At 45.8% G+C, this 25899-nt stretch overlaps 2 protein-coding genes across 2 annotated transcripts; both read left to right on the top strand.

The window, feature by feature from the left end:
* Positions 1 to 335: 335 nt before the first annotated feature.
* On the top strand, positions 336 to 21441 carry LOC129328768 (zinc finger protein 85-like). The gene is made up of 6 exons (XM_054978045.1): positions 336 to 401; positions 3474 to 4270; positions 4951 to 5083; positions 5744 to 5986; positions 7307 to 8226; positions 20298 to 21441. Exons 2-6 carry the CDS (start codon positions 3545 to 3547, stop codon positions 20883 to 20885), a joined length of 2610 nt encoding a protein of 869 aa, XP_054834020.1. The 5' UTR covers positions 336 to 401; positions 3474 to 3544; the 3' UTR covers positions 20886 to 21441.
* On the top strand, positions 15760 to 16988 carry LOC129328749 (zinc finger protein 397-like). The gene has a single exon (XM_054978028.1). It carries the CDS (start codon positions 15837 to 15839, stop codon positions 16620 to 16622), a length of 786 nt encoding a protein of 261 aa, XP_054834003.1. The 5' UTR covers positions 15760 to 15836; the 3' UTR covers positions 16623 to 16988.
* Positions 21442 to 25899: the final 4458 nt, after the last annotated feature.

The raw sequence follows: 25899 nt of genomic DNA, 5'->3' as shown, positions 1-25899 counted from the left end.
GGAAGATTCACACACCCCCTTTGAGTGGGGACTGGGTTTTAGAAGTAATCTGACAAGAGGATATGTATTTTATTTGGGTCTGCAACAACTGAAGGGGGTTAAGCACACAGAGTCGCGCTGCCTAGAGAGGACAGCAGGGGTGGTGGCAAACAAAATCCCTTTTCTTTGTTAAAGGGGGTTGGTTGGGAAAGAGCAGGAAGATAAAAGCGGATAGTCTGCGCTTGGGGCGGTGCGTGTGGTTGGAGGGGCATCTGCAAAGAGGAGGGCAGAAGAGGAATCTCCCCCCTCCCATTGATCTTAGTCCCAGAAGGGTCCTTCCATCCCGTCCCCTTCCTTCCAAAGCAGGAAGGAGGAGGAGGAAGTGCTTTCCAAGTATCCCATTCTTCTTTCCGCAAAGGCAGGTGGGTGGCTCTTCCCGGCAAGTTTTTTACGGTTGCCAGATCTGGCTTGTGAAATTCCTGGAGATATGGGGGTGGGTCTTGGGGATGGGAGGAATCTCAGCAGGAGTCCACCCTCTAAAGCTGCCATTTTCTCCAGGGGAAATGACATCTGAAGTCGGAAGATCAGTTGTAATTCTGGGAGTTCTCCAGGCCACGTGGGAGGGTGTGTGTGAAGAGGCCCCTTTTGGTATGGGTTTTTCTTTTGGTTCCTTTTATTTTATTTCATTTATACCCAAAGCAGCTTCAATTCTCCTTTTTCCCTCACAATAACCCTGTGAGGTAGGTTAGGCTGAGAAGATGTGACTGGCCCAAGGTCACCCAGCAAGCAATGCGTGTGTTTATTAGCCAGAGACCATTACGTTCTCCATACCAATTCAAAATTAAAAACAATTGAGCATCAGCAAGGCACACGCCATATACAAACAAACAAGCTCCATATTTCAGCAAATTATCTACATTTAAAATTTACTTAATAAATCAACCTTAAAAGCATAATTAATCAATCCTAAAAGCAATTCAATTGACAATATATACTTTAAAATATATCCAGACAATCAGTAAAATTGTACCAAGTTTCCATGGCAGAGCTGGGGTTTGAACTTGGGTCTCTCAGATCTTAGTCTGACATGCTAAGCATTACACTGTGGTGGTTCCCATAGCTGAGTGGGGCTGTCTCCTGGATTGGGCTGGTGGAACCTGGATACCAAATCCAGTTTCCCACTTCCCAGGTCAGTTTCATTGTGCATCCATGAAATAATTTCCATCTTCCACGTATTTTACATAAGGCATCCTTGGGTGTAGTGGATGGCATGCAGATATGGCTCATATAATCCTGGTGAGCCCATATCACTAGGTGACTTGTTTTTTCTATTTTAGTACATTTTCATCCCCCTCTTCTTCCAAAGAGCTTAGGGTGGTGTGTTCGTTAGACTCCCCTTCTCCATTTTATCCTCAGAACAACCCTGCAAAGAAGGCAAAGCTGAGAGAGAGTGACTGGCCCAAGGTCACCTAACAGATTTTATGTCTGCGGGGAGACTTGAACTTGGGTCTCTGGGATCCTAGTCTGACTCTTACACCACATTACACCACTCTGGCCAGGTGTAATGCTCTATCCCCTTTCCCTCTCTCCAGAATTCTCTTTGATTTCTGGTCGCTCCTTTTGTAAACCTTGAGTTTTCTTAAAATGGCCTGGACCAAAAAGCTTTATGAACTCGATCTCTTAGAGTACAAGAGGAGATGGTAGATGAGACCTTCTCTTGGGGGTGGGTGAGGGAGGGTGTCTTGGTTTTGCCAGTGCTGACTTAGCATCTGACTGTAATTTCTCAGACTCTTTAGTTTTTTGAATCTTGGCAATAAAAACATGCATTTTAAACATTACCATCCATTAAAAGTCTAGCATGAGTAGGACTGGGTCACAGGACTTGTGATTCCCACACACACACTGGTGTACATTGGTTTGCCAGTCTCCAGTTGGGGCTACAGTTATTAATTCATTTAGAGGTCATGGCTGCTTCAGAGGGTGGACTCCTGGCACCACATCCCTGCTGAGTTTTCTCCGCTTCCCAAATCCTGCCACCCTCAGGATCTGTCCCCAGATCTCCAGGAATTTCCCAGCCTTAAGTTGGCATTTAGGAAGGAAAAATCAAAGGCATAAGTATAGGATGAGGGAGCGTTGTCTTGGCAGTAGTATGAGCAAAAAGGATCTAGGGGTCTTAGTAGACCATACACTGAACATGAGTCAGCAGTGTGATGTGGTAGCTAAAAAGGCAAATGCGATTTTGGGCTGAATCAACAGAAGCGTAGTGTCCAGATCATGAGAAGTGATGGCATCGCTCTACTCTGCTCTGGTTAGACCTAACCTAGAGTATTGTGTTCAGTTTGGGGCACCACAATTTCAGAAGGATATAGACAAGCTGGAACGTGTCCAGAGGAAGGCAACAAAGATGGTGAGGGGTCTGGAGACCGAGTCCTATGAGGAAAGGTTGAAAGAGCTTGGTATGTTTAGCCTGGAGAGGAGATGACTGAGAGGTGATATGATAACCATCTTCAAGTACTTGAAGGGCTGTCATAGAGGATGGCACAGAGTTGTTTTCCGCTGCCCCAGAAGGTGGGACCAGAACCAACGGGTTGAAATTAAATCAAAAGAGTTTTCGGCTAAACATTAGGAAGAATTTTCTGACAGAGCGGTCCCTCAGTGGAACAGGCTTCCTCGTGAGGTGGTGGGCTCTCCTTTGGAGGTTTTTAAGCAGAGGCTAGATGGCCATCTGACAGCAATGCTCATTCTGTGAACCTAGGCTCATCATGAGAGGGAGGGCAGGAAGGTTTACATCAGTACTTAATTCTTTTTTTTTCCTTTTTTTTTTATCAGTACTTAATTCTCGTGGCCCCTTCTTACATGCCCAGGGTAAGGTCGATTGCCACCTTGAGGTCAGGTAGCAATTTTCCCCAGGCCAGTTTGGCAAGGGATCCTGACAGTGTTTTGCCATCTTCTGGGCATGAAGCAGGGGTCACTGGGGGCGTGGAGAGGGGGGATAACTGTGAATTTCCTGCATTGTGCAGGGGGTTGGACTAGATGACCCTAGCGGTCCCTTCCAACTCTATGATTCTACGTATGAGTGAAAACGTTGCTTATACAGCCTGTACAACTCCAAGCATTTTAGTCAGTTGGTGCTGATAGTCTGTGCTAGGTTTCCACTTGTGGGTCTCTTCGTAGTTTTAATTTAGATTTACACCATTATTTGTGTACTAAACTTTGCATGGTTTGCTGAGATGGAAACATTTCTCAACTTCTTTAAGCAGTGCCTGCAACAGGTAGAGCTTTTGTAGAGCTGGGATCTAGCTGGAAAGTACACAGTTCAAACCTCTCTGTCTCTCTCTCATGAATTCACTAGGCCTGAGCATGCTATTCCATCTTGACTTGTGAGCAATCCCTCTCCATTCTTGGAGATTCAGTCTGAAGATTTTCCCTCAGAGTTCATGCAGTCTGGCAGAGAGTGTTTGTTTGTTCTTTTGAAATATATGTTTTTTCCACAGGCCAAAGTTCGACGTACCTCTTTACATTTCTAGAGTTTTTTATTGTGTGGCTGTCTTCACCAGACAACGAAATGGAGGAGCAGGACCGCACAGGTCCCACCTTAATGGAAACGTCAGGAAAAGTCTGTCATGCCTTCCAAGATGGGTATATGAGGGAATTCCTTCAAAGGACTCCAGGAGAACAAGTGAAACAGGAACCAGGTGAGGGTTCACTTCAGCACTGGGAAACCCAGTGGCAGGAGTTCCTCAAGGCTGTGGAGACCCCTCAGTCACATTGGACAAGTTTACAGTTGCCATGGGAGCCCACCCCATGGGACGATGCCAAGGCCTTTCTAGCTTCCTTTGAGCAAGTGGCTGAAGCCTGCCGGTGGCCCAAGGAAGAGTGGGTGGCCCGACTCCTGCCAGCTCTCAGCTGTGAAACCGAGCAAGTCTTCATTAATCTGGATACCAGAGACAGGAAGGATTATGGGAAAGTGAAGGTGGCCATCTTGCGATGGGATGCCATGAGAAGGGAGAAGAGGCGTCAATGCTTCCGGCATTTCTGCTACCAGGAGGCCGAGGGGCCAAGAGGGACATACAGCAGGCTCCAGGAACTTTGCAATGGGTGGCTGAAAGTGGAGAGCCACAGCAAGGAGCAGATCCTGGAGCTCTTGATCCTCGAGCAGCTGCTGACCATCTTGCCCCCGGAGATCCAGAGCCAGGTGAGGGAATGTGGCCCAGAGAGCTGCTCCCAGGCAGTGGCTCTGGCAGAAAGTCTCCTACTGAAGAATCAAGAGGCTCAAAGATGTGAAGAGCAGGTGAGATAGTCCATGTTTGTGGGTTCCTGTGTGCTACATGGCCTGTGGTGGGGCAGGTGTTGAGATCTCTGTTCAACTTGTGACAGAGAAACTGCAAACTGGGCTAAGTCTCTTACTTCTTGACTGACAGTTGTGGTTAATTCTGTCCACTATACTCAAGGGCTTTTGGTACCCTAGGTCAACTGCTAGCCTGACCCCCCCAAAAAACAGCCCAGCCCCCCCTCCCGCCCTGCCCTGCAGTCCAGAAAAGTGCCTTACCCTACCCAGACTACCTTCTCCCGTCCCCTTGAAAGAGGGAGGGAGGGAGGGAGGGAGGGAGGAAGAACTGCTGGCTGCTGTCATCTGGGTGGATGAGGAGCCATATGGGGTGGCAACTTCCTGCTCATCTGAGTGCATGCACTTTTCCGAGGTGCTCTTCCTCCCTCCCTCCCTCCCTCCCTCCCTTGTGGTGGTGGGGTGGGGGAAGGCAGGCCAGGGGGATCACAGCAGCACACCTCACACGTGAACAGGAGGTAAGTACCCCACCGGCCCCTCCCAGCCCCTGGGACCCCTGCCAACCCTAGGTGGTAGGGCTGCTAGTCCTGAGTGGGAAAGAAGAACCAGGCATTTACCTTGTCTAGCATTCTCTCTCCTGGCCCTCTTGATGTGTCCCTAAAAAAAGCCCCTGTCTGTTCTTGCAGGTGGTATTTCAAGAGACGCTTGAGGAGGCGGCTGGGAACATCTCTAAGGCAGGCCGGACTCCATTTGGCTTTGAGCTGAGGCACTCATGTATGGAAACTAAGCAGGAGGAGGACGAGAATGCTAGCCTGTTAGGTAAGGAGGGGGAGGCCTTCTGGCCCTTCGGAGGTTCTGAAACTGCTTCTGGGCTCCTTTTTTTCCTTCGAGGCCTGCTCCATCCTTAGAATCTCTAGACTTGGCAACTGCAAGGAAGAAGCATACTCCTTGGCAGTTAGAACATTTGAGTGCATTCTGTGACATCACAGTAGCTCAGATTGAGCTGAATCAAGAAATGTTTATCTTCCCTTACATATCCCTCTCCTTTTTAGTGAGCATGCCACCCGCTGTGGTAGCAGAAAGCAAAATGGGTATGGGTGGGGCCTTAAAGGCTATGTGGGACTCTCAAGGTATTTGAGAAAAGCCTGCTTTAAAAGAACAGAAGTCCCCAGTGGGGACTGAAGACTGCACATGTGCAACCATCCTCTTTTTTTTTGTAAATTATTTTTATTAGATTTTTATAAAGGGGATGCAACCATCCTCTTAAGACATCTTCCTCCAGCATGGAGTGGTGGTTAGAGTCCCTTTACATCAGAAGTAAGAAGTAAAGCAAAGAAGTAGGAAAGAGACAAAGAATCTGATAGATATACGGGGTGTTTCTCTTCTCTGTGCCTTGTAGTTTCTGGCAGGAGTCGTTTGATTTCCATTCCCGCAACATCTCTCTGAGGAGAACATGATGTTCTTCTCTCATTTTTCTAGCAGCCGAAAGCAAGGTGATCAGAGACAACAGGAAGAAATGTGTGCTAGAAGATCCAGAACTTGTAGCCCCATTTGGGACCTCAACATGGAAAATAGGTTCCCAGCACTGTGAGCAGGCAAACGCCTGTGCAAGTAAGGAGAGGACAGAACATCGGCAGGGAATCCACCCGGCAGGGGAAACAGATGAAACGATTCCTTGTGGGGATGGTCACAAGGCCTCCAGTGAGACCACAGTCCAGACAGGTGAGAAAGGAAACAATTGTGATGCCTATGAGGGAAAAAACTTTTGCCTCAGTGGAGGGCAGACAGCAAGGCTGGGAGATTTTCTAAATTCTCTGGGATAAGGAATAGGCTGTTCAGAGATGACATCACATACATGTCTTTCTACAGGGCTGGAAAAGCCTACACAAGGCTTATGTACAAAGTCTGAGGAAAATATTTGTGTAATTCCACACTATATCGCTCCTCTGTAGTGCAGGTGGAATACATTGTAATGGGTAGTTTCAACTGGGTAGTTTCAGGTGGGTAGCCATATTGGTCTGCAGCCTAGAAGAGCAAGATTGGAGACAATTAACATCTTAAAGATCAACAAGTTTTCCAGGATAGAAGCTTTCAAGAGTCAAAGCTGTTTGCCAGATATCGGAGAAAGGGAGCTCTGACTCAAAAGCTTATACCTTGGAAATCTTGTGGGCCCCTAAGGTGCTACTGAACTCCAATATTGCTATTGTAATGGGTAAAAAATGCTAAAAGATTACCTGCTTCTCCCTAGGCCCATTTCAGTTAGTGAATTGTGTCAATCCTGTTTATGAATCGGCATCTGGAGGCTTCAGGGGCCAAACTCCAGCCATTAGAGTCAATAGTAAAAATCAGGTATTAGATCAAGGTGGTCATAAGCTCACGAGAGCTGGCAGGAAAAGAAAGGGTTACTTCATCCTCTGGATGAAGGCCAGGCATTGGACTGAGTGATCACCTCTTTCAGGAATAAAAAACTCCTCCCAAGGAAGGCCTGTGTATGAAAAAGGGTGACCAGCCACTCAGGGGAGGGGCAAGAAGAAGGCTCAAACAATGGAAATGAAATCTACATATCTGCATTATTTAGGAAGGGCTGATGTAAGGCACTAGTCACTTTCAAACGGGTTATTAACCCCCTTTTTGCTGCCAGAGTGCAGTATATGTGGAGGGTGTTCCTTTTGAAAACTCTTGCCTAATTCTTTGCCTTCTGTATGTTCTATGGTGTTTCTCTTTGATGTGGTATATTTGTTAGCTGACTTCCCAGTCTCTTCCTTTATATGGCACTACCTCTGTGGACTTGAGCACTCTGTTCAGACTTGGTCTCCTAGCAACAAATTAGCTGTGTGAAGAGAGCGGCTTTGTCCCTGATGGCTAAGCAAGGACTTTTGTAATGTATTCCTTTTAAGGACTGATTCCCCCTTTCCCAATGTCTAAAATCTCCATTCCCACCCTGGATGTATAGGAAACCCAAGGCTTTTGATGCAGAGGGAGAAAGGTTGGGATAATGTAGCAGTGTGAAACTGCCCTTTTTTTCTTTCTTTATGACGACAGGCAATGAGTGGGAGAGTGAGATGGAAGAGAAACCAAGTGAGATAATGTCAGAAAGATCTGAGCATGAAGAATTGAAAGGAAACTGTTGGGATCATGATGAATCAAAGAGGCAAGAGGGCAACATCTTGGAGAAGAGGACAGATAAGTCCATCCTTCACCAGGGTGGAGAGTTCCACAAAACCCAAGTACAACAAGAAAATCAAACTGAAAAGAAAAGGAGGAAGTGCATTGATGCTCATTGGAGAACACACACAGGAGAGCAACCAAGTAAAAGTTTACAGTTTGGAAAGAGTTATAATCAAAGCAGAGACCTTAGTGAATGTGAAAAGCTCCATAAAGGGGAGAAGCCATATAAATGCTCAGAATGTGGGAAAAACTTCACAAGGAGCACAAGTCTTACTTCTCACAAAAGAGTCCACACAGGGGAGAAGCCATATAAATGCACCGAGTGTGGAAAGAACTTCACCAGAAGCACCACCCTTACTTCCCACAAGAGAATTCACACAGGGGAAAAACCATACAAATGCTTAGAGTGTGGAAAGAGCTTCAACCGGAGAACAAATCTCACTTCACATAGAAGAATGCACACTGGGGAGAAACCATATAAATGCTCAGAGTGTGGAAGAAGGTTCGGTGATCAGTCAAGCCTTGTGAAGCACAAGAGGACCCACACAGGAGAGAAACCCTATAAATGCCCAGAGTGTGGGAAGGGTTTTACTACAAACACAAATCTTACTTCGCATCAAAGAATGCATACAGGAGAGAAACCATACAGATGCTCAGAGTGTGGAAAGAATTTTACAACAAGCACAAATCTTACTTCGCATCAGAGAATACATATTGGGGAGAAACCATATAGATGTTGTGAGTGTGGAAAGAGTTTCAATCAGAGCACAAGCCTTACTTCACATCAAAGAATTCACACAGACCAGAAACTGTTTAATTGTTCAGAATATAGCAGGAGCTTTAATGAGATATCGTGCTTTAATCCATATCAAATAATATACACAGGATAAGAAACTGTTTAAGCACATGGAGTAGAACTTCATCCAGAGCACAGATCTTAAGAATCTATAAGAGGGGATAATACAAAATGCAGTAGTCTTTTACATAGTCTTTTACAACCACACAACTGCAGCCCACAACTTTGTAGGTTTTCCTTCTCTGTTGATCTTGCAGAAAGACCTACCCATTCATCCCGTTTCTTGTTGCCATCAAGTTTGCACACAAAGCAATCCCATTCCTTATCCTATTAAACACATGTCAGTGTCTAGCAAAAGCTCTTGGTGCAAATCAGGCCCAGCTAGACAGCTGAAGAGCTGTGACTGTGGGAAAATGGGAAATCAAAGCAGAATCAAATGCTGAGGAAGGAGAGAAATAGTAGGACCAGTGGGAAAGTTTCTGTTGTTTTTATTTGGCTGCTGTTGCATGTACATATTCATACACAGAACAATTTATTTGATTTGCCTCCTTATAAGGTTATATTTTATACTTTGCCATCCCTTATTTAAAAAGGGATTGATTTTCCACTCTTGATGTAACACATTAAACGCAGCGATGCAAGTTCATCTGCTCAGACATTAAACAGTAGAGAGGATTTCTGAAATAATGTGGGGTCTTTTTCTGTATTGTAGGTAGTTGGAAGCTCTTCTTAACCCCTCTTCCCCATGAAAAATCAGAGAATCCATATAGGGACATTATATTTGATCATTTCTTTGAAATCCTGAGCTGGGATGGAGAGACCTCTTTTTCTGGGCTGTCATCTGAGAGGCTGGTTTCTTATTCAGCATCTTCCTACCGTTCTCTCCTTTTCATGAAACGCAAAGTTCACAAGAGCGACTGCGGCCCTGCACTCAGTTTTCATGGTAAACCGGGGCTTATAAAACGGTTGTTTTTGCAAATCCCAGTTTCCTTCTATAACATTTCTACCCCAACTTTCCCCTGAAGGTGGCTTACCAAAAAAAGAGAGATATATTTAAAAGCATACAAATTAATTCATCATCCAAAATTCAGCAGGGAATCCACAACATTAACAAAACTCAATAGTCATAAAAATTGCCTAGAAAAAAAATGTTTTGCACCTAAACATGGCCAGACTGTGTGCCCTGCTCACCTCCTTGGGGAGGCCGTTTCATAGGGCTGGAGCAACAATAGACAGCCCTCGCATGGTCCAAGGAAGATCACATGCATCTAGAGGATGGCTCCTGCAGCAGGCACTGATCAGAGGAGCATAGCTGGTGCATGGGCTAATGGAGGGAGAGGCAATCCTTTGGATATGTAAATCATGTAAGGCTTTAAAGGTAATTTATTTTACTATTTTTATTTTTTTATATCTGCCTTTCTTACTGAAACCCGAGGTGGATTACACAGTATAAATCAATATGCTCAACAGCTGACACATTCAATGAACAAATACAGTAAGCTATGGGTTGCAGATACTTAGATTGCAGAAATAAAGGTAAATTGATCATAGAAACAAAGAGGCAATCAAAAAAGCCACAATATGTTCATGTCAGTTTGCTGCTGATAAATATCAAGCAGCCACATCTTGCACCAACTGAAGTTTTCAAACAGTCTTCAAGGGCAGCCCTTGAAAAATGTATTAAAGTAGTCCAACTGTGGAGTTACAAAAGTGTTGCCAGATCAGCCAAGGCTGGTTAGCTGTGAGGACAACAGTCCAATAAACTGTGGTTTCAAATGACAATCTGTTGCTAGTTCATTAACCACACTTTGTTGTCATTGTGGCTTCTTGTTTCACACTGATAGCCTGGCTCCCTCATTCAGCATGAGTCCTTTCTATTCAGTGTGTGTTTCCACTCGGCTTGCTCTGTCCCTCCTAGCCCACTACTCTCATTGCATCCCAGTCCTATCCTACTACCCTTTAAGCTGTGAGAATGACGCAAACTTTCTAGGAAGCAAGTGGAACTTTTTCTCTCCCCCCCACCCCCAACATCCTATCTCCACCATGGCAACCCCTCCATCCTCTGACACTTCCTTTAACACACCTTAGGACTGAATGACAGAGAGATCTGAGAGAGAGACAGTGGATCAGACAGAGCAAGGGAGAAGAAGAAAGTGAAAGCTGGCAAAGTAGAAAGGAGCTTAAGAACATTAGAAGAGCCCTGCTGGATCAGACCAATGGTCCACCGAATCCAGCAACCTGTTTCATACATTAGCCAACCCATTGCCCTGGAAACCAAAGAGGGCCTAGACGAGGAGTCCTTCCCCTGCTGCTAACTTTCTGCCCTGGTATTCAGAGGTTGGCTCTCTTTAGTCATCATGGACTTCTCTTCCATGACTCCCAGGAGGCAGTTTGAATGGAGGGAAGGAGGAGAAAGAGATGAGGACTTGGGAAATGGTCGGGAAACTGAGGAAGTATGCAGGTGCCAGAAAATAAACTGTCAGGCATTACTTGCGGATTGCTGATTTAGAACATGGTGTAAAATAAAAGAGTTCATCAGATGTGAGGTACTGCTTTGAGGAAGAGGAGACAGCTTCTTAAATAGAGTCTTGAACCCCTCTCTCAAGACTTTTCTCCAAACTCCTCACAAAATGCAAGTTTGTCATGCAGGGCCAATTCATGTTACAACAGGAGTTCTCAACATGGTGCCATTGTGCCTGCCACCACCTTTCTTGGTGCCCACAAAATATTTTTTAAGAAAATGGGTGGGGATCTTGCCCAGCAAGACTTCTAAATCAGCTGCTAGAGATCTGATTAAAACAATGTGGTTTGAGCTGCCACTGCCACCACAGTGTCAGCTTTATTTTCCCTCATTTCTCTTTCCAAATGTATTTTTAAATCACCCCTCCCCTGCACTTGCGCTTTCCCTTTGTGGTTGGCTTGGCCTCTTGATGACAGCCATTTTGTGTTTGGCTCAACTTCCTGCAACAGCCATTTTGTGGTCGTGCTCACCACTGTGTCATGATTCCAAAAGTGCTCTTGGGCTCAAAAAAGTCAGGGACCCCTAGGGTTGCTAGGGACCCCTTAACCTAAAAAAGGTTAGAGACCCCTTAACCTCCCATGGGAGCGGGATCCAGAACACACCTTCTATTTTTCCTCCTGCACCGGTGCAAAGATGTTACTTCTGGTGATGCCATTTCTGAGTGATGTCATCATGCAAACACTTGGGGCCCAAATCAGTCCACTGCAAAGCGCAGGAGCGCTCTTCAGGCAGTGTGATGACATCACTCCCAGGAAGTGATGTCGTTGTGCTATCCCAGAAGCATGCCTGGAAGGCTCTCGCCCCCCCCCTCCCCGGCTAAGTGAGTGGTGGCAGGAGCAGAGGGACCCCATGCCACAAATATGAAAGCTCCTTGGGTGACCCTAGGTCAGTCACATACTTTCAACCAGACCTACCTCACAGGGTTGTTCTGAGGATAAAGTGGAGGAGAAGCTAGAAAGACTATAGGGCAGTTTGAGTCCTCACTGGTGTGAAAACAAGGTACAAATGAAGTAAGTAAATAAATAAACTGCCCCTCAATTATCATTCAAGGGTATTCTAGGAGTTCCCTACTCAGAACTGAATTTCCAGCTGTGAGGGGGGGCAATCAAGAGAGGGGGTTTAAACCACCCCCACCCCACCCCCAATTTCATTTTCCCAAGTTGTGTTCTGAGAGGCTCTCCAAGGACGTTTCAGACTAGGACAATTGCTCAATGAGGGAGGAAAGCTTAAACCTCTCTCCTCACATGCCATGGCCCCAATCCCAGTAGGGTCTGCACACACCTGGGAATTAAAATGTGAGTGCAGAGCTCCCAGAGTGCATCTGTGCAACAGAACAGGGGTAGACGTGCGAGGAACAACAGGTTAAGATTAAAGCAAAAATGTTTTCTGCTAAACATTAGGAAGTACTTCCTGACAGAGTGGTTCCTCAGTGGAACAGCCTTCCTCGGGAGGTGGTGGGCTCTCCTTCCTTGGAGGTATTTAAGACGAGGCCACCCCACGCAATCCTTCTGGGGCGTCATGCAAAATTTACAATCATCATCAGTCCAGCCAGAAGTACAATTTAGTTTGGCTTCCCATGTTGCATCCTAACAAGGGTTAAGGATGCAGAGCCTCGCTTCCTAGAGAGGACTGCAACACTGGATGTTCTTTTCGGGAGGGGGGCTTTGATGCCCCCCCCTTCTGCAGCAGTGGGGAGAGAAGAGGAGGAGCAAGCCTTCCAGCTCGGACTGGGTAGGTACGGGGCGCGCGCGCGTGTGTACCCCCTCCAAATCTCCCTCCACCATTGACCTTGGTCCTAGCAAGGATCTGCCATCTGCCCTACTGTCTCCATCCACAAAGCAGCAAAGGAAAAGCTTTGCCCAAATCCCCTCCGCTTCTCTGTTCAAAGTGCCCACTTGCCGTTTCTTTCTCCTGAGGCAGAGGGTTTTTTTGCAATGGGGTGGGAGAAACCCTGGTCTCCCGGATCAATATCAGTTGTGAGTGGGGGAGACTCTGAGCGCTCGGTTTTTTAGGGGCGGGGGGGGGGGAAACTGAGAGCCTAAAGGACTTCTTTATCTGCTTGCCTGAGATCAAATTGCAATTTTATGTCCCCAGTGGAGAATAGATGCCTTCGAGAGCAGGTCATGAAAACAGCTACCCAGAGGTAAGAGGTTGCCAATGGGTCTGGAGGAAGGGGGAAATTCCTATACCTTTCATTGAGGCTTAGTGTGTGGAAATGGACAGTTGAAACTTTCCATGGCCTGGAGGTGAACCACTTTCAGCGGGTAAATAACAGCCCATTAAGCCTCTTTTAAAGGGGCAGGACATTTTCTACAGGCCAGTTGATAACCCTAGATGTTGGAGACAGACCAGTCCCAATTGGGCCTGGAGCTTCACCACATGTATGAATTTGTGTATAATATTATACATTACACACACACACCATTAGCCCACATAGCCAAGGATTACCTAGTTTTACTGGCAGCACCTCCACAGCATCTCAGACAGAAAATACCTGATAACCCTCAACTAGACAGCAAGAGGGGAATCGAATAGCACCTGACAGACCAACAAGATTTCCAGAGAGAAAGCTTTGGTTAGCCAAAGATCCCTTTGTTGGATAAAAGAGAACTTTGACTGTCAAAAGCTTATAGCCTGGAAATCTTGTTGGTCTTTAAGGTGCTGTTGGACTCAAATCTCGCTTTGCTACTGCAGACCAACATGGCTATGCAGACCTTTAACTGGAGTTGCCAGGGACTGAACCTGTGCCAAGAAGATGCCCTCCTACTGTTCCTGGGCCCATTGACCAGGATAATTTCCCTCTCTTATATCAAAAAGAGTCCAGTAGCACCTTTAAGACTAACCAACTTTATTGTAGCATAAGCTTTCAAGAATCACAGTTCTCTTCGTCAGATGCATCTGACGAAGCTTTCGAGAATCACAGTTCTCTTCGTCAGATGCATCTGACGAAGAGAACTGTGATTCTCGAAAGCTTATGCTACAATAAAGTAGGTTAGTCTTAAAGGTGCTACTGGACTCTTTTTGATTTTGCTACTACAGACTAACACGGCTAACTCCTCTGCACCTCTCTTACATGTCTCTGAAAAGCCTCTTGCTGAGGCTCTATGAGATTTGCTTGTAACTCACCAGACCCAGGAACCTGAGGTTTGGAAACAGGTCAGAAAACCTCATTTTCCAGTGTGAGGTCCAGCAGGGTGGGTGGGGTGCACTTAGCTGGAGCAGAAACCACCTTTTTTGAAGGAGGGAGGCAAAAAGACAAAGGGCAGATTCTCACATTTTTTACTTAACAGGTGACTAGGGAACTCAGTATTTGGATTTGGAAAGTCTGTGTTTGCATTTTTTTTTAAAAAGACACAGCAAACACCCATGACCACACATTAACAAAAAGGAGTATAAACCAAAACCAAAAAAAGAATAAAAATAAAAATGCAATGTTTACAATGATTGCTATCCATTTTGTTTGACCGTTTTAACAAAATGTTTCTGCAGGTTTATCACCTAGGCCTAAATATTCATTAAATCACATCTTTCCATGGTATTAAATGGAGAAGGGAGTTGTTCAGTGGTGGCTGGCAAAAGACGTAAATAAAAAGCATCAAAATTATCAGCATTATTTTGATTATTTTTTTTTGCTAATCTAATGTGTTAACTTTTTTTCATCAGAGTTATAATCTGATCTGGTCAGATTTTTATTTTCTGGCACAGCAAGGGTACTCTTGTTTTCTGGTGATTTCTCCTTTTTCCTTTTCAATCAGCTCTGGCTTAATGGTTTTAGTCGGTAAGAGAGACTGGTAGCCAGCAACCTGCCGTTTCCCAATTTTACCAGTTAAAAATGGGGGGGGGGGGGGGAAGAGGGCTATCCTCCCTCTACTTCCCTTCCCACGAAGGAAAAACCAACACCTAGCCCTCTCTTTCTGTGCACTTTGACACACAGTGCAAGTACAGGCTGGCAGCTGGTGGGTCCAGGGGGTCCTGGGCTGTTGCAAAGCAGATTAGAGTGAGGAGGATTTGCCCCTCATTGTGGAAATGAAACTACAAGCACAGGGAAATATGGCATAACAGCAGGACTCAAAGGTAATAATTTATTGTCTTTTAAAAATTTTTGCTGCAATGTGCTGGTTGGCAATGGAGCGCTCTCCTCGTGTGCCATGCCGGTGCCACTTTGCCAGTAAGTTTCCTGCCATTGTATGTGCCCAGCTGCCAACATTCGCCTTCTTCGGGGTCCATTGTTGGGTGGGTTTTCATGTGCTTGAGGAGCAGCTCATTAGATCAACAGATTTTTGGACGATGGTTACATGCAAATAGAGCCTCGCTGCCCCAACTCAGTGTGTGCATGCGTGTACAGCTGCCCAACTCTCACTTTGTGCCTTCCCCAAGCATTCCTCGGGATCCATAAACATGGAACCCTGTTGTTGCGTGCTCTCAAACTCGGTGGGTTGATGGTTTAGAGGGAGGACTGTGTTCTGTGTGATTTTGGTAATGTTCCATGCAAAAACAGCTGCTCTGGAGCCTTGTTTCCCTACCCTCCCCCCCAAAAGAACAGTGTTTATTTGCAGATGCATGGCGAATATGTACACAAGTGGATCAGATCTGAGCCAGCATGCTCCCAAGGCATAACAAACTAGTAATGAAATGAGATTATTCTGGAACCCCCGGAACCAAAATGGACATTTTTTCAGTACACACCCCTATTCCCTACACTTATGCAGACTCTGCAATGAATAATAGTCCTTACCTACCTTGCAAGGTCATTGTAGGACTAACAAAAAGAATGTACACACAACATTCCAAAGCACAATATAAATGCTAAGTTATTATTGCTGCTGTTGTTACTAACTCATGCTGTTAGGCTGTTCCAGTAGAGCAGGGGGTTGGCCTAGATGGTCTGTAAAGCCCCTTCCAATTCTATGATTCTATAATTCAGAGGAAACGTTACAGAATTACATCAATCATTGGTATGAAGTATTAATTCCCCTTTTCTGTCCCCTTCCCCTTAGGCAAAAGCTCAGCGCGTCTTGTTTAGAACTCAGGAATCTGTTCTAGAGTTTTCTGCCTTGTGACATACTCTTTGTGAAGTTGTCCCCAGGATGAAAATGGAGGAGCAAGATCCCACAAGTCCTGCTGTAGGGCAGAGGTCAGAAGGTATTGGGACACCTCCCCACATCCTCCAGACTGGGAGCATCGGGGAGTTCTCTCAAAGGAGGCTAGGAGATCACGTGAAGCAGGAGCCACGAGAGGGGCTGCTTCAGCAGTGGGAAGTCCAGTGGCAGGATTTCCTCAAGACCATGGAGTCCCCTCACGCAACCTGGGCAATCTCTCTGCCAGAGAAGCTTACCCCATGGAATGATGCCCAGGCCTTTCTGGCCTCCTTTGAGCAAGTGGCCATAGCTTGTCAGTGGCCCAGAGACAAGTGGGTGACCCAACTCCTGCCAGCTCTAAGTGGAGAAGTCGAGCAAGCCTTCTTCAGCTTGGATGCGCAAGACAGAGAGGACTATGGAAAGGTGAAGGCAGCCATCTTGCGAGGGGATGCTATCAACAGGGAGAAGATTCGCCAACACTTCCGGCATTTTTGCTACCAGGAGGCTGAGGGGCCAAGAGGGGCTTATGGCCGACTTCAGGAACTTTGCCAGGGGTGGCTGAAGGTTGAGAGGCATTCCAAGGAGCAAATCCTGGAGCTGTTGATCCTGGAACAGTTCCTGACTATCCTCCCGCCAGAGATCCAGAGCTGGGTCAAAAGAAGTGACCCAGAGAGCTGCTCCCAGGCAGTGGCCCTAGCCGAGGAATTCCTGTTGAGGCAGCCAGAGGCTGAGAGGGAGGAGAAAGAGGTGACACCATTTCACTGTGCTGTGTCTGTGGGTCATCTGGGGGAATAGAACTGGGGTGGAGAGCGACATGGTGCATTTGGGTGGGAAAGTGACTTCTCGCATGCTGTTGTCCCAAGCCAGTCTGAGGGTGTCTACAGAAGGCTTCTTGGTAGTTTGGAGACCTTGAGACTTAGATACCGTGTCTCATCCTTGAAATCAACTTGGTCCAATACATTTGACAGGAATGCCTTTAAGTTGCACGTAATGCCTTAGGGTACCCTGACCTGGATAGCCCAGATGAGCCTGATCTTGTCAGATGTCAGAACCTAAGCAGGGTCGGTCTTGGTTAGTAATTGGATGGGAGACTTCCAAGCAAGACCAGGGCTGCAGAGACAGGCAATGGCAAACCACCTCTGTTAGTCTCTTGCCATGAAAACCTCACCAGGGGTCACCATAAGTCAACTCTGACTTGAGGGCTCTCTCCACCACCAATGCCTTAGGGTAGAGTGGAGGTGGTCAGAATAGAATCTAGAAGACCTGTGTTCAAATCCCCCCTTCCCTGCCCACACACCCCGTGAAGTTAACATGGACCGTTCATCACCTCCCAGTCTAGCCTAATTTACATTGTTGTTGTAAGGATAAAATGGGGTGGGGGCAGGGGGAGGGAGAACTATTTAAGCTGGCCTGAGCTACTTGGAGGAATGGCAGGATACAAATACTCTAGAGAGATTAATTGGATCTGCCCCCAAGACTTCTAATAGGGTGGGCAAGATATATTGGAGAGGGTTGCCAATCTCCAAGTGGGGCCTAGAATTACAGTTTATCTCCAGACTACCAAGATCAGTTCCCCTGGAGACAGTGGCAGCTTCGAGCATTGCATCGTCCCTCCCCAAACTTCACCCTTTCTAGGCCTCAACCCCCAGTCAGAGCTGGCAACCCTAGTCCATTCTGTGGCTCAGGACAGCAAGCTTCCTGTTCTGGGACTGAACCTGGAGAATAACAAGTGCATATACTGAGGCCTCGAAGCTCCCCTCAGGCACAGAAGGGGATCAGGGGATTGTCTGGCAGGAGAGCCTTTAGAAAAGGCCTCTGTGATACATCTGCTGGAATGCTGGCCTTTGGTGTTTGTTGTGTTCCACAGAGGAATGTCTGCTTGGCCTCCAGTACTTTGGACTGTCGTTCTCATTCTCTGCAGCTTAAGCACCAGTTCTGGAAATGCACTTCGAAGACCGTGATCTGAGGAACAGACCCACTCTGCTTCGAGTAGGGTACTGGTGCTCACAACCCCAACCTGGCTTTGTTCCAGTCCTGAGAAGAGATTATGTGCATGTGAGAAAAAGGGTCAGGCTTTCACTTCCTGTCTATCTGAGGGATCTTTATTCTGCCCTTTCCCCAGGTTGCTCAGGATACCATAGATTTCATCCTCACAGCAACCCTGTGAATTAGGTTAGTTTCTCTCTCAGCGTCTGGCCCTTCCAACAAGTTTCATAGCGGAGTGAGGGGTTTGAACTCAGACCTCCCCAATCTTTGTCTAACACTCTAAGCGTTTTAGCAGCCTGTCTCCCTGCTTTTCACTTCTATCTTAACCAGAATAATAGTACGCTTTTACGCTGTGCACAACACTTGAGGTGTTTTGCCGTCTTTCTTACAACAATATCAAGGAGGCAGTGTAGAACCTTCCACATGTGTGAGGAACTAGCTTTTTGTTTCCCTCTTCCATCTGGGTCAGTTACATGGATACTGAACTGAACTGGAGCATCTGCTCTGAGAATGTCCCTCTTTGCTGTTACAGGTACCATTGGAGGAGGAGACGGGGAGTATCTCCAACGTGAGCCAGAGTCTACCTGAGAGTGGGCAAAGGCAGTCCTTGATGGGCATCAAGGAAGAGGAGGATAGAGATATAAGTCTGCTGGGTAAGAAGGAGAGGCCTGTCTGGGGCCTGAGGTAATAATAAGAAAATTACTTCTTGAGCAGGCCAGAGGTCCATCTAATCCAACATCCTGTTGCCAGGAGTCCTTTGGCTGAAGCGCCTCAATGAATCCAGGATAGAATGACCATTTGTCTCCCAGGCCAACCAGATTCTGGGGCAGTGCCGGTGAACCACTTTGTCAGGGGTCCTTAATGCGGTGCCCATGGATGGCGCGGTGCTCACCAACACCCTTCCCAGTGATTTTAGAAAATGGGTGGGGCCAGTGGGATTTTTGCCCAGAGGAGGTTCTGATTGGGCATTGGAGATCTAATCGGCTGTGCAGATCTTTTAAAAATAGCTTTGGCAGTATCTGTCGCCACCACACAAGGATCTTCCCTGTGTGACTGAACGCTTTGTAGATGAATCCGCCCCCCTGTGTCATGATTCCAAACGTACCCACAGGCTCAAAAAGGTTGAGGACCCCTGTTCTAAGACACCAAGGCAGGTGTTAGTTGAAAAGCGTCGTATGAAGGGTTCTCCAATATCTTTTAAAAAGCCTCCCACCAATATAACCAGAATCTGCATCCTCATTACTGTCAGCCAGTTGGTGTCCGGTGTGTCAGTAGAGAGTTTGGGCACTGTAAGAGAGTACCCTCATTTCAAACTATTTACATTTTAATTGACAATTCAGATTGAGGAGAAAAAGGAAAGACCATATTCACCATTCTTTCTGTTTAGCAGGACCTACCTACCAAAAAGGGATGACCAGCAGCACATGCCAGGGATAAATGAAGAAAATAACCTTCAGGCAGATGGAGGGGGGGCTGGGAACTACCCCAGGGCGAGGGGCGGCCATTGTGAGGGGCTGCTTCTTGAGGAGTTTCTGCCCTGGCTGCAGCTGATTGGTGGCATTTCCTGAAAACAGAGGGAGGGATGGGGAGGGCAGCTTCCTGCCGCTTCTGAGAGATTGCCATCCTTGGGAGAGGTGGAGACCAGCCTGGAGTCAGGAAAACACACGAAGCTGCCTTATATTGAACCAGACCTTTGGTCCAAGATCAATATTGTCTACTCAGACTGGCAGCAACTCTGCAGGGTCTCGGGTAGAGGTCTTTTGCATGACGTACAACTTGATCCTTTCATTTGGGAATGCCGGGGATTGAACCTGGGGCCTTCCGCATATCTAAGCAGATGCTTTACTGTGGAGCCACAGCCCCGCCCATAAGAAAGGTGCAAGTTGTAGCGCTGTCTTAAGATGGGTTTGGAAGGAGCTCCCTAGCTATGCTTTCTAGACTGAGCAAAGAAGCTAGCAAAAGAAAGAGGAACCCTAGATCCATTCACTCTGAAGCTGCGTCAGTGACTGCCCAGAGCCAAAACCTCCCCTCCCTCTAGTAAATAATCTAAAAGAAGCAATGTTTAGACACTTATTAGGGTTTTCTGTCCCTCTTCCAGCAGGGGAAGGGCGTGAGAATGAGGAGGTACCCATGGAGATCTTGTCTGAAAGAGCTGACAGTGAGGAGCTGAAGGAGAATTTCTGGAATCCAGAGATCCAGGAGGGAAACTTTGAGGAGAATGGGAGGGATGAATCCTTTCCTTGTCAGGATGAAATTCCTCAGCAATCAGCAAAGCAAATGGATGAGAGAAAGAACAAGTATCTCAGTGTTAACTGGGGACTCCACCTGGAGGAGAAATCGGACCCAAACCTGGGGATATGTTCCAGTCAGAGTGGAGCCCTTACAGAAAGCAAAATGCACCAGAAAGGAGAGAAACGTTACAAATGCTCAGAGTGTGGAAAGAGCTTCAGCAAGAGCACACACCTGATCAGACATCAAATCATGCACACCGGGGAAAGAGGATATAAATGCTCTGAATGTGGAAAGACCTTCAATCAGAGCGCTCACTTAACTTCCCATCAAATAATCCACACAGGAGAGAAACCGTATAAATGCTCTGAGTGTGGGAAGAGCTTCAACAAGAGTACAAACCTGATTAGGCACCAGAGAATGCACACGGGGGAGAAGCCACATAGCTGTTCAGACTGTGGCAACCACTTCTCAGATAAATCGAGCCTTATTCAGCATCAGAGAGTTCACACGGGTGAGAAACCATTCAAGTGCTTGGAATGCGGAAAGAGGTTCAGTCACAGGGGAAGCCTTCGTGCCCATCAAAGACTCCACACAGGGGAGAGACCCTATACATGCTCAGACTGTAGCAAGAGCTTCTGCGATCAGTCGAGTCTTATTAGGCACAAGAGAATCCACACGGGGGAGAAACCATACCAGTGCTCAGAGTGTGGAAAGAGTTTCAGCCAGAGCACAAACCTTACTTTACATCAAAGAATGCATGCCAGGGGTGCAGAACTCCCACACGACCCTCCCCAGACACTTACCAGTGAGATAGCTGTGTTAGCTTTGTGGCACCTTTGAAAACTAACGCATTTATTGTGGTATATACTTCTGGGGACTAGAGCCCACTTCAACAGATACATATGCATCGATTAGCAAATTGGCCCTGCTGTAAGTTTACTTGGTATTTAAGGCTGGGAAGGCAATTACGTGAAATAGGGAAATCATGGAACAGACTTTCTCTGCGGAACTGCCTGACTAACATTTTGAGGTTCCTTGGTGGTTTTAGTTGGGGGATTTGAATAGTTTAATTGTAAGCCTTCTTGTAAACTGTCTTGGAGATTTTTCTGGATATAAAGGTGAGGCTTAGTAAAAAATTAATGACATAGTTCAACTATCTACATTTTGTGAACTGTGGAAAATGTTTCAGTTGGAGCAGAGGTCTAAACTTGCATACAGGAATCCGCATAGGAAAGACCAGATAAATGAAGATTTTATTCACCGCACAACAGGCCATCTTGTTTGACCTCAGAACATTGTCACAACAAAGAAGCTATATCAAATTATCAGACTGAAGGAAACCCTAACATGTTGTAATAATTTAGTCTTACTGTTCATAAAGGGAACTGTTGCAGCACCTGCATGGTCTCGTGGAAGAGCATTGGACTACGATCTCAGAGACCCTGGTTCAAATCTCCACTCTGCCATCGAAGCTTGCTCAGTAACCTTGGGCCAGTCACAAACACTTGGCCTAACCTACCTCACAGGGTTGTTGTGAGGATAAAAGGAAACAGAGGAGAACCATGTAAGCTGGTTTGGGTCCTGTTAAAATGGGAAGGGGGAAAGGTGACTTTCCTTGCTGGGAATCTCCCTTAGACCAAAAGTTCTCTGGAAAGGACCTGGTAACCAGTTGTCACTACTCAGGGATCTCCTGAGAACATCTAGACTGAACTGCTGAGAAGGTGCCCTTCCAGCATGGTGCTAGAACAATAACAAAGTAACATGGTGGAACCCTGGAAAACACCTTATAGCAAATTGTTCAGCACCAGTGTGATCTGGCACATAGGGAAGAGATTAAGAGAAATATCCCAGAAAAATATATTACACTTAATGAAGCCAAAGGGAAAAAAGATTTATTATTTTAAAAGGGGGGAATGGTGGTTGGATTCAGAAAAGGGCAGAAAATGGGACAAAATACAACGCAGGAAAGAGCACACCATCACAGCATACGGTCTCTCAAATAAAAGTAATAAACTTGGATTAACTCCGCTAAGTACACTTTACCTAGATTGTAACAGGTTTCTCAGAGCACGTACAGAGTTCCTTGTAGTATCAAGATGGCGGAGGAGTCCTTAACCCCTGGCCCATTGGTTTTGATGCCTCCCAATGTTGTTCCAAAGTGTGGACAAAGGAAAGTCCAGAGCTCCCAAATATTTATGGGCAGTGGAATCTAACCTAGCCAGCCTCCTCTGTAAGATTGATTAGCAGATTCAACCAATCCCAAATAAAGCTCCATCTCTGATGTCAAAGGTTGCTGGCACCAGTCAGAGAATTTCCAAAATGATTGTTCTACCCTTTTAATAGCTCTGAACTTCCATGACAAAATGCAGGTCTGGCCCAAACCAGTCGGTCCTTTCTTCAAAAGGGATTAACTGTGCAACCCTAAGCAGAGTTGCTCCAGTCTAAGCTCATTGAAATCAATGGACTTAGACTAAAGTAACTTTGCTTAGGGTTGCACTGTAAGTCTAGCTAAGTCGCTCCAATGTGTACTGCGGTAGGAAGAGTTATTCTCATTCAAAGCCCATGGAGCCAGGAACCCAGATTCTTTAGGTAGCACTCTTGAATGTAGGGTTTCTGTCACCGGTCCCCACTAATAAGAAGTAAATAAACTGTAGTACCAAAATTTACAACCCCACAGGGTCATTGATTTCTGCTTTGTTTTAGATTTTAGATTATTACCTTACTTACTGGATGCCACAAACTGTTGACAACTAAGAAAAGGGGGGCCATACAAATGTAAGGTCCAAGAAGAGGAAAAGAAACAAGGTGCAGTGGGTGGATGGTTTTATTTGTAACCTGGGATCTATTGTTACAAATAAAACAATTCTCCCTCTGCACCTTGCTTCTTTTTCTCTTCCAGGATCATCAATGACTGCATTGATAAATCCACCTCCAGACTTACTGAGAAAGGCAGACCATAAATAATGTAAATAAATAAATGAAATAGTTGGGTTCGCACTCAGTGCTCTTTTCTAGTTAGCAGGAGGAAACTTGTGAAACTAAGTTGGTATGAATCACCTCCCTGGAGCAGAGCCAAGCAGTGCCCTTGAAACACAGATGACCTTGGCCAGAGGAGGACAATGGTCAGCCCTGAGTCACTGCTTAGGCTATAGATCCTCAAGAGGCCCAGGGGAGAGTGGACCTTCCATCAGATAGGAAGAGAAGGAGAATATGCCAGGGTTGGGGGCGGGGGAAAGGCAGATAATAGAAGTTTGGAGCTAGTTGAGGAAGGAGGTACACAACACTTCAGGAGGAGGAAGGAGCCATTACTACTCGGGAGACCAGCCATGATGAGCACATCGTTTGGGAAAGCAAGGGAGGAATCCTGAATACTGAAGCCAAGGGAATGAGTGAACCAGAATGAATGCAACTTAATAACAACAACAACAACATTTGATTTGCCACCATTGATGGAGGTGGGGCCATGGGGGATTTAGTGAGGGGCTGCCTACAAATTTAGGGGCATCCAGGCACCTGTGGGGACCCCTCTAACAATGCCCCTGGGCTGGACCAAGCCTAGGAAAAGGTGGGAGTTGGCCAGTAGTTACAGTGTTATCTCAGGGATCTCTTGCTGTGTCCTGTTTTTGAAACTCACTTTTAGGATAGTCACTTCAAGATCTACAAATAGACATACCATGTGTATAGAACAAACAAATAGTCACAAATTTGACATTAAGAAAGGCAAAACAAAAGCCTGTAGGGGAACAATTTTTAAGTTTTCCTGGACATTCATTTATAGGAGTCTTGTTTCTGCCTTATTCATAGGGGTGACTTAGTACTAAAATTTACTAAATTTATGGAGTTACAGATGCCTTCATTTGATAAATAAATGACTGAAGTCTCTGAGCCAGGGCAGAATACAAAACAGTTGCTGTGCACTCGATTTCTGAGCAATGTACAGAGTTCACAGTAGTAGCAATCTCTGTCTCATTTCAAGTTCATTGTATAAGTTGTTGGGAAAATGGGTTAAAAATAGTTTAAATTCAGAGTTGCAATGAATATTGGATCAATAGAGTCAGACACTTTGTTTGCTTTTAAGGAAAGTTTACTTCTAAAGAAAAGGTACAGGGGGTTGCTACAAAACAAATAAACCTATCAGCTACATCTTGACACTACAAAGTACAAACTTAGACCACCCCAGTTATGGCTGATCTTCTTCTTAACCCTGGCCGTTTCCAGATGGCTTACCTGAAGCCGCTCCATGCCGCAATGTTGTGGATCGTGCCGGGGAAAACACAAAATATGCGTTTTCTCGCGCGAGTTTTGCGCAACGTTGCGCAAAACTCGCGCAAGAAAATGCGATATTTTGCATTTTCCCCAGCACGATCCACAACATTGTGGCATGGAGCGGCTTCAGGTAAGCCATCTGGAAACGGCCCCTAGAAAAGAAATCACCTGACCAATTGTAGTTTACAAACACATTACGTTTTCCCGGGCTTTGAGTTAGATTAAGCTATTGGCTCTCTGTCAGGTTTCCCTTCCAAGTCAATACAAACAATAGCACACTGGGTAAACACATTAACACCATAATGACTGAATGTCAGACCTTGCAACCTATATTCCAACATAAATGAGTACAAGCACATTTCGAGGCAATTCAGAACAGTACTAGTCATGACCCCTAAGAAAACTTAACAGTTAAACCCCTAAGATTTTATATACTTTGCTTTCTTAGCACACTGCTTAAAAACTCCACCTTAAAAACACAGACGTTCGGAACACATTATTAATACGACCACATAATTAAGTTTATGGGAAATGACTGCATTCCTGTGCATAGTTAATTTCTGCTCTTTTGGTTCAACTTTTAAAACACATTTGGCTACAACAAATGATCTTCAGACAGCTGAAATACAACTTTAACTTTTAATTAACAACGCAAACTGTTTCATTATTTACATTTTTAAAATAACAAGCGAATCAAATGTTCTCCTAATCCCCTATTACCCCTTTTACAAGCATCCTCTCCTGCCATATCCCACCTATCCTTCCCAATTTCCTTTCACCTCCCCACCCCAATAGTTGGCATGTGTTGGAATGATTAGTGGCAGACAGGGCTTTTTTCTGGGAAAAGTGGTGGTGGAACTCGGTGGGTTGGCCTCAGAGAAAATGGTCACATGGCTGGTGGCCCCACCCCCTGATCTCCAGACAGAGGGGAGTTGAGATTGCCCTCCACGCCGCCGAGCGGTGCGGAGGGCAATCTCAACTCCCCTCTGTCTGGAGATCAGGGGGCAGGGCCACCAGCCATGTGACCATTTTCAAGAGGTTCCGGAACTCCGTTCCCCCGCGTTCCCCCTGAAAAAAAGCTCTGGTGGCAGACAAATACAGATGACCTCATCTAAGTACAACCCACTTGTTAAGATGCAACAATTCAAAACACCCTATACTTAAATTACACTGAATATGTTTCTTCTGATTGATGTTCTCTGAATGAACTCATTAGCTATAACATTAAGATCAAATGGAATGGAATGGTAGACTGAAAACAACGCAAAGGAAAATATCAGGATTCGTCTGAAGGACGTATCAGAGAACAGAGATTTATAACCTGATCCTTAAGGGGGCCAATGTTTGAAATAATATAAAAACAAAACCTACCTAAAAGTAAAATAAAAAAGAATCTTGGACACAGTCTGAATATTCTGCCCTGTACATATTAGATGTTATATTTTGGTCCTTGGCAAATATGTGCAAATGTCTTTGTGCTTTGTGCAGGCAGGGTCTAATCCCTGCAGCTTCTAATTTTTTGGAATAGCATTTCAAATTTACTAAAATGTTTAATAGCTTTTTATCCAAACAACCACCATGCAAAGTA

The sequence above is a fragment of the Eublepharis macularius genome, chromosome 4 (assembly GCF_028583425.1).
Source record: "Eublepharis macularius isolate TG4126 chromosome 4, MPM_Emac_v1.0, whole genome shotgun sequence".
NCBI classification, from domain to species: Eukaryota; Metazoa; Chordata; class Lepidosauria; order Squamata; family Eublepharidae; genus Eublepharis; species Eublepharis macularius.
Note: the sequence above shows the minus strand (reverse complement) of the source record. Positions and strands in the feature narration are given on the sequence as shown.

Bases quoted from the DNA above. Each gene is read 5' to 3' on its own strand.
- LOC129328768 (XM_054978045.1), top strand. From the start codon at position 3,545: ATGGAGGAGCAGGACCGCACAGGTCCCACCTTAATGGAAACGTCAGGA. The intron at 4,271-4,950 runs GTGAGATAGTCC...CTGTTCTTGCAG, and splicing joins CTCAAAGATGTGAAGAGCAG to GTGGTATTTCAAGAGACGCT. The intron at 5,987-7,306 runs GTGAGAAAGGAA...TTATGACGACAG, and splicing joins TGAGACCACAGTCCAGACAG to GCAATGAGTGGGAGAGTGAG.
- LOC129328749 (XM_054978028.1), top strand. From the start codon at position 15,837: ATGAAAATGGAGGAGCAAGATCCCACAAGTCCTGCTGTAGGGCAGAGG.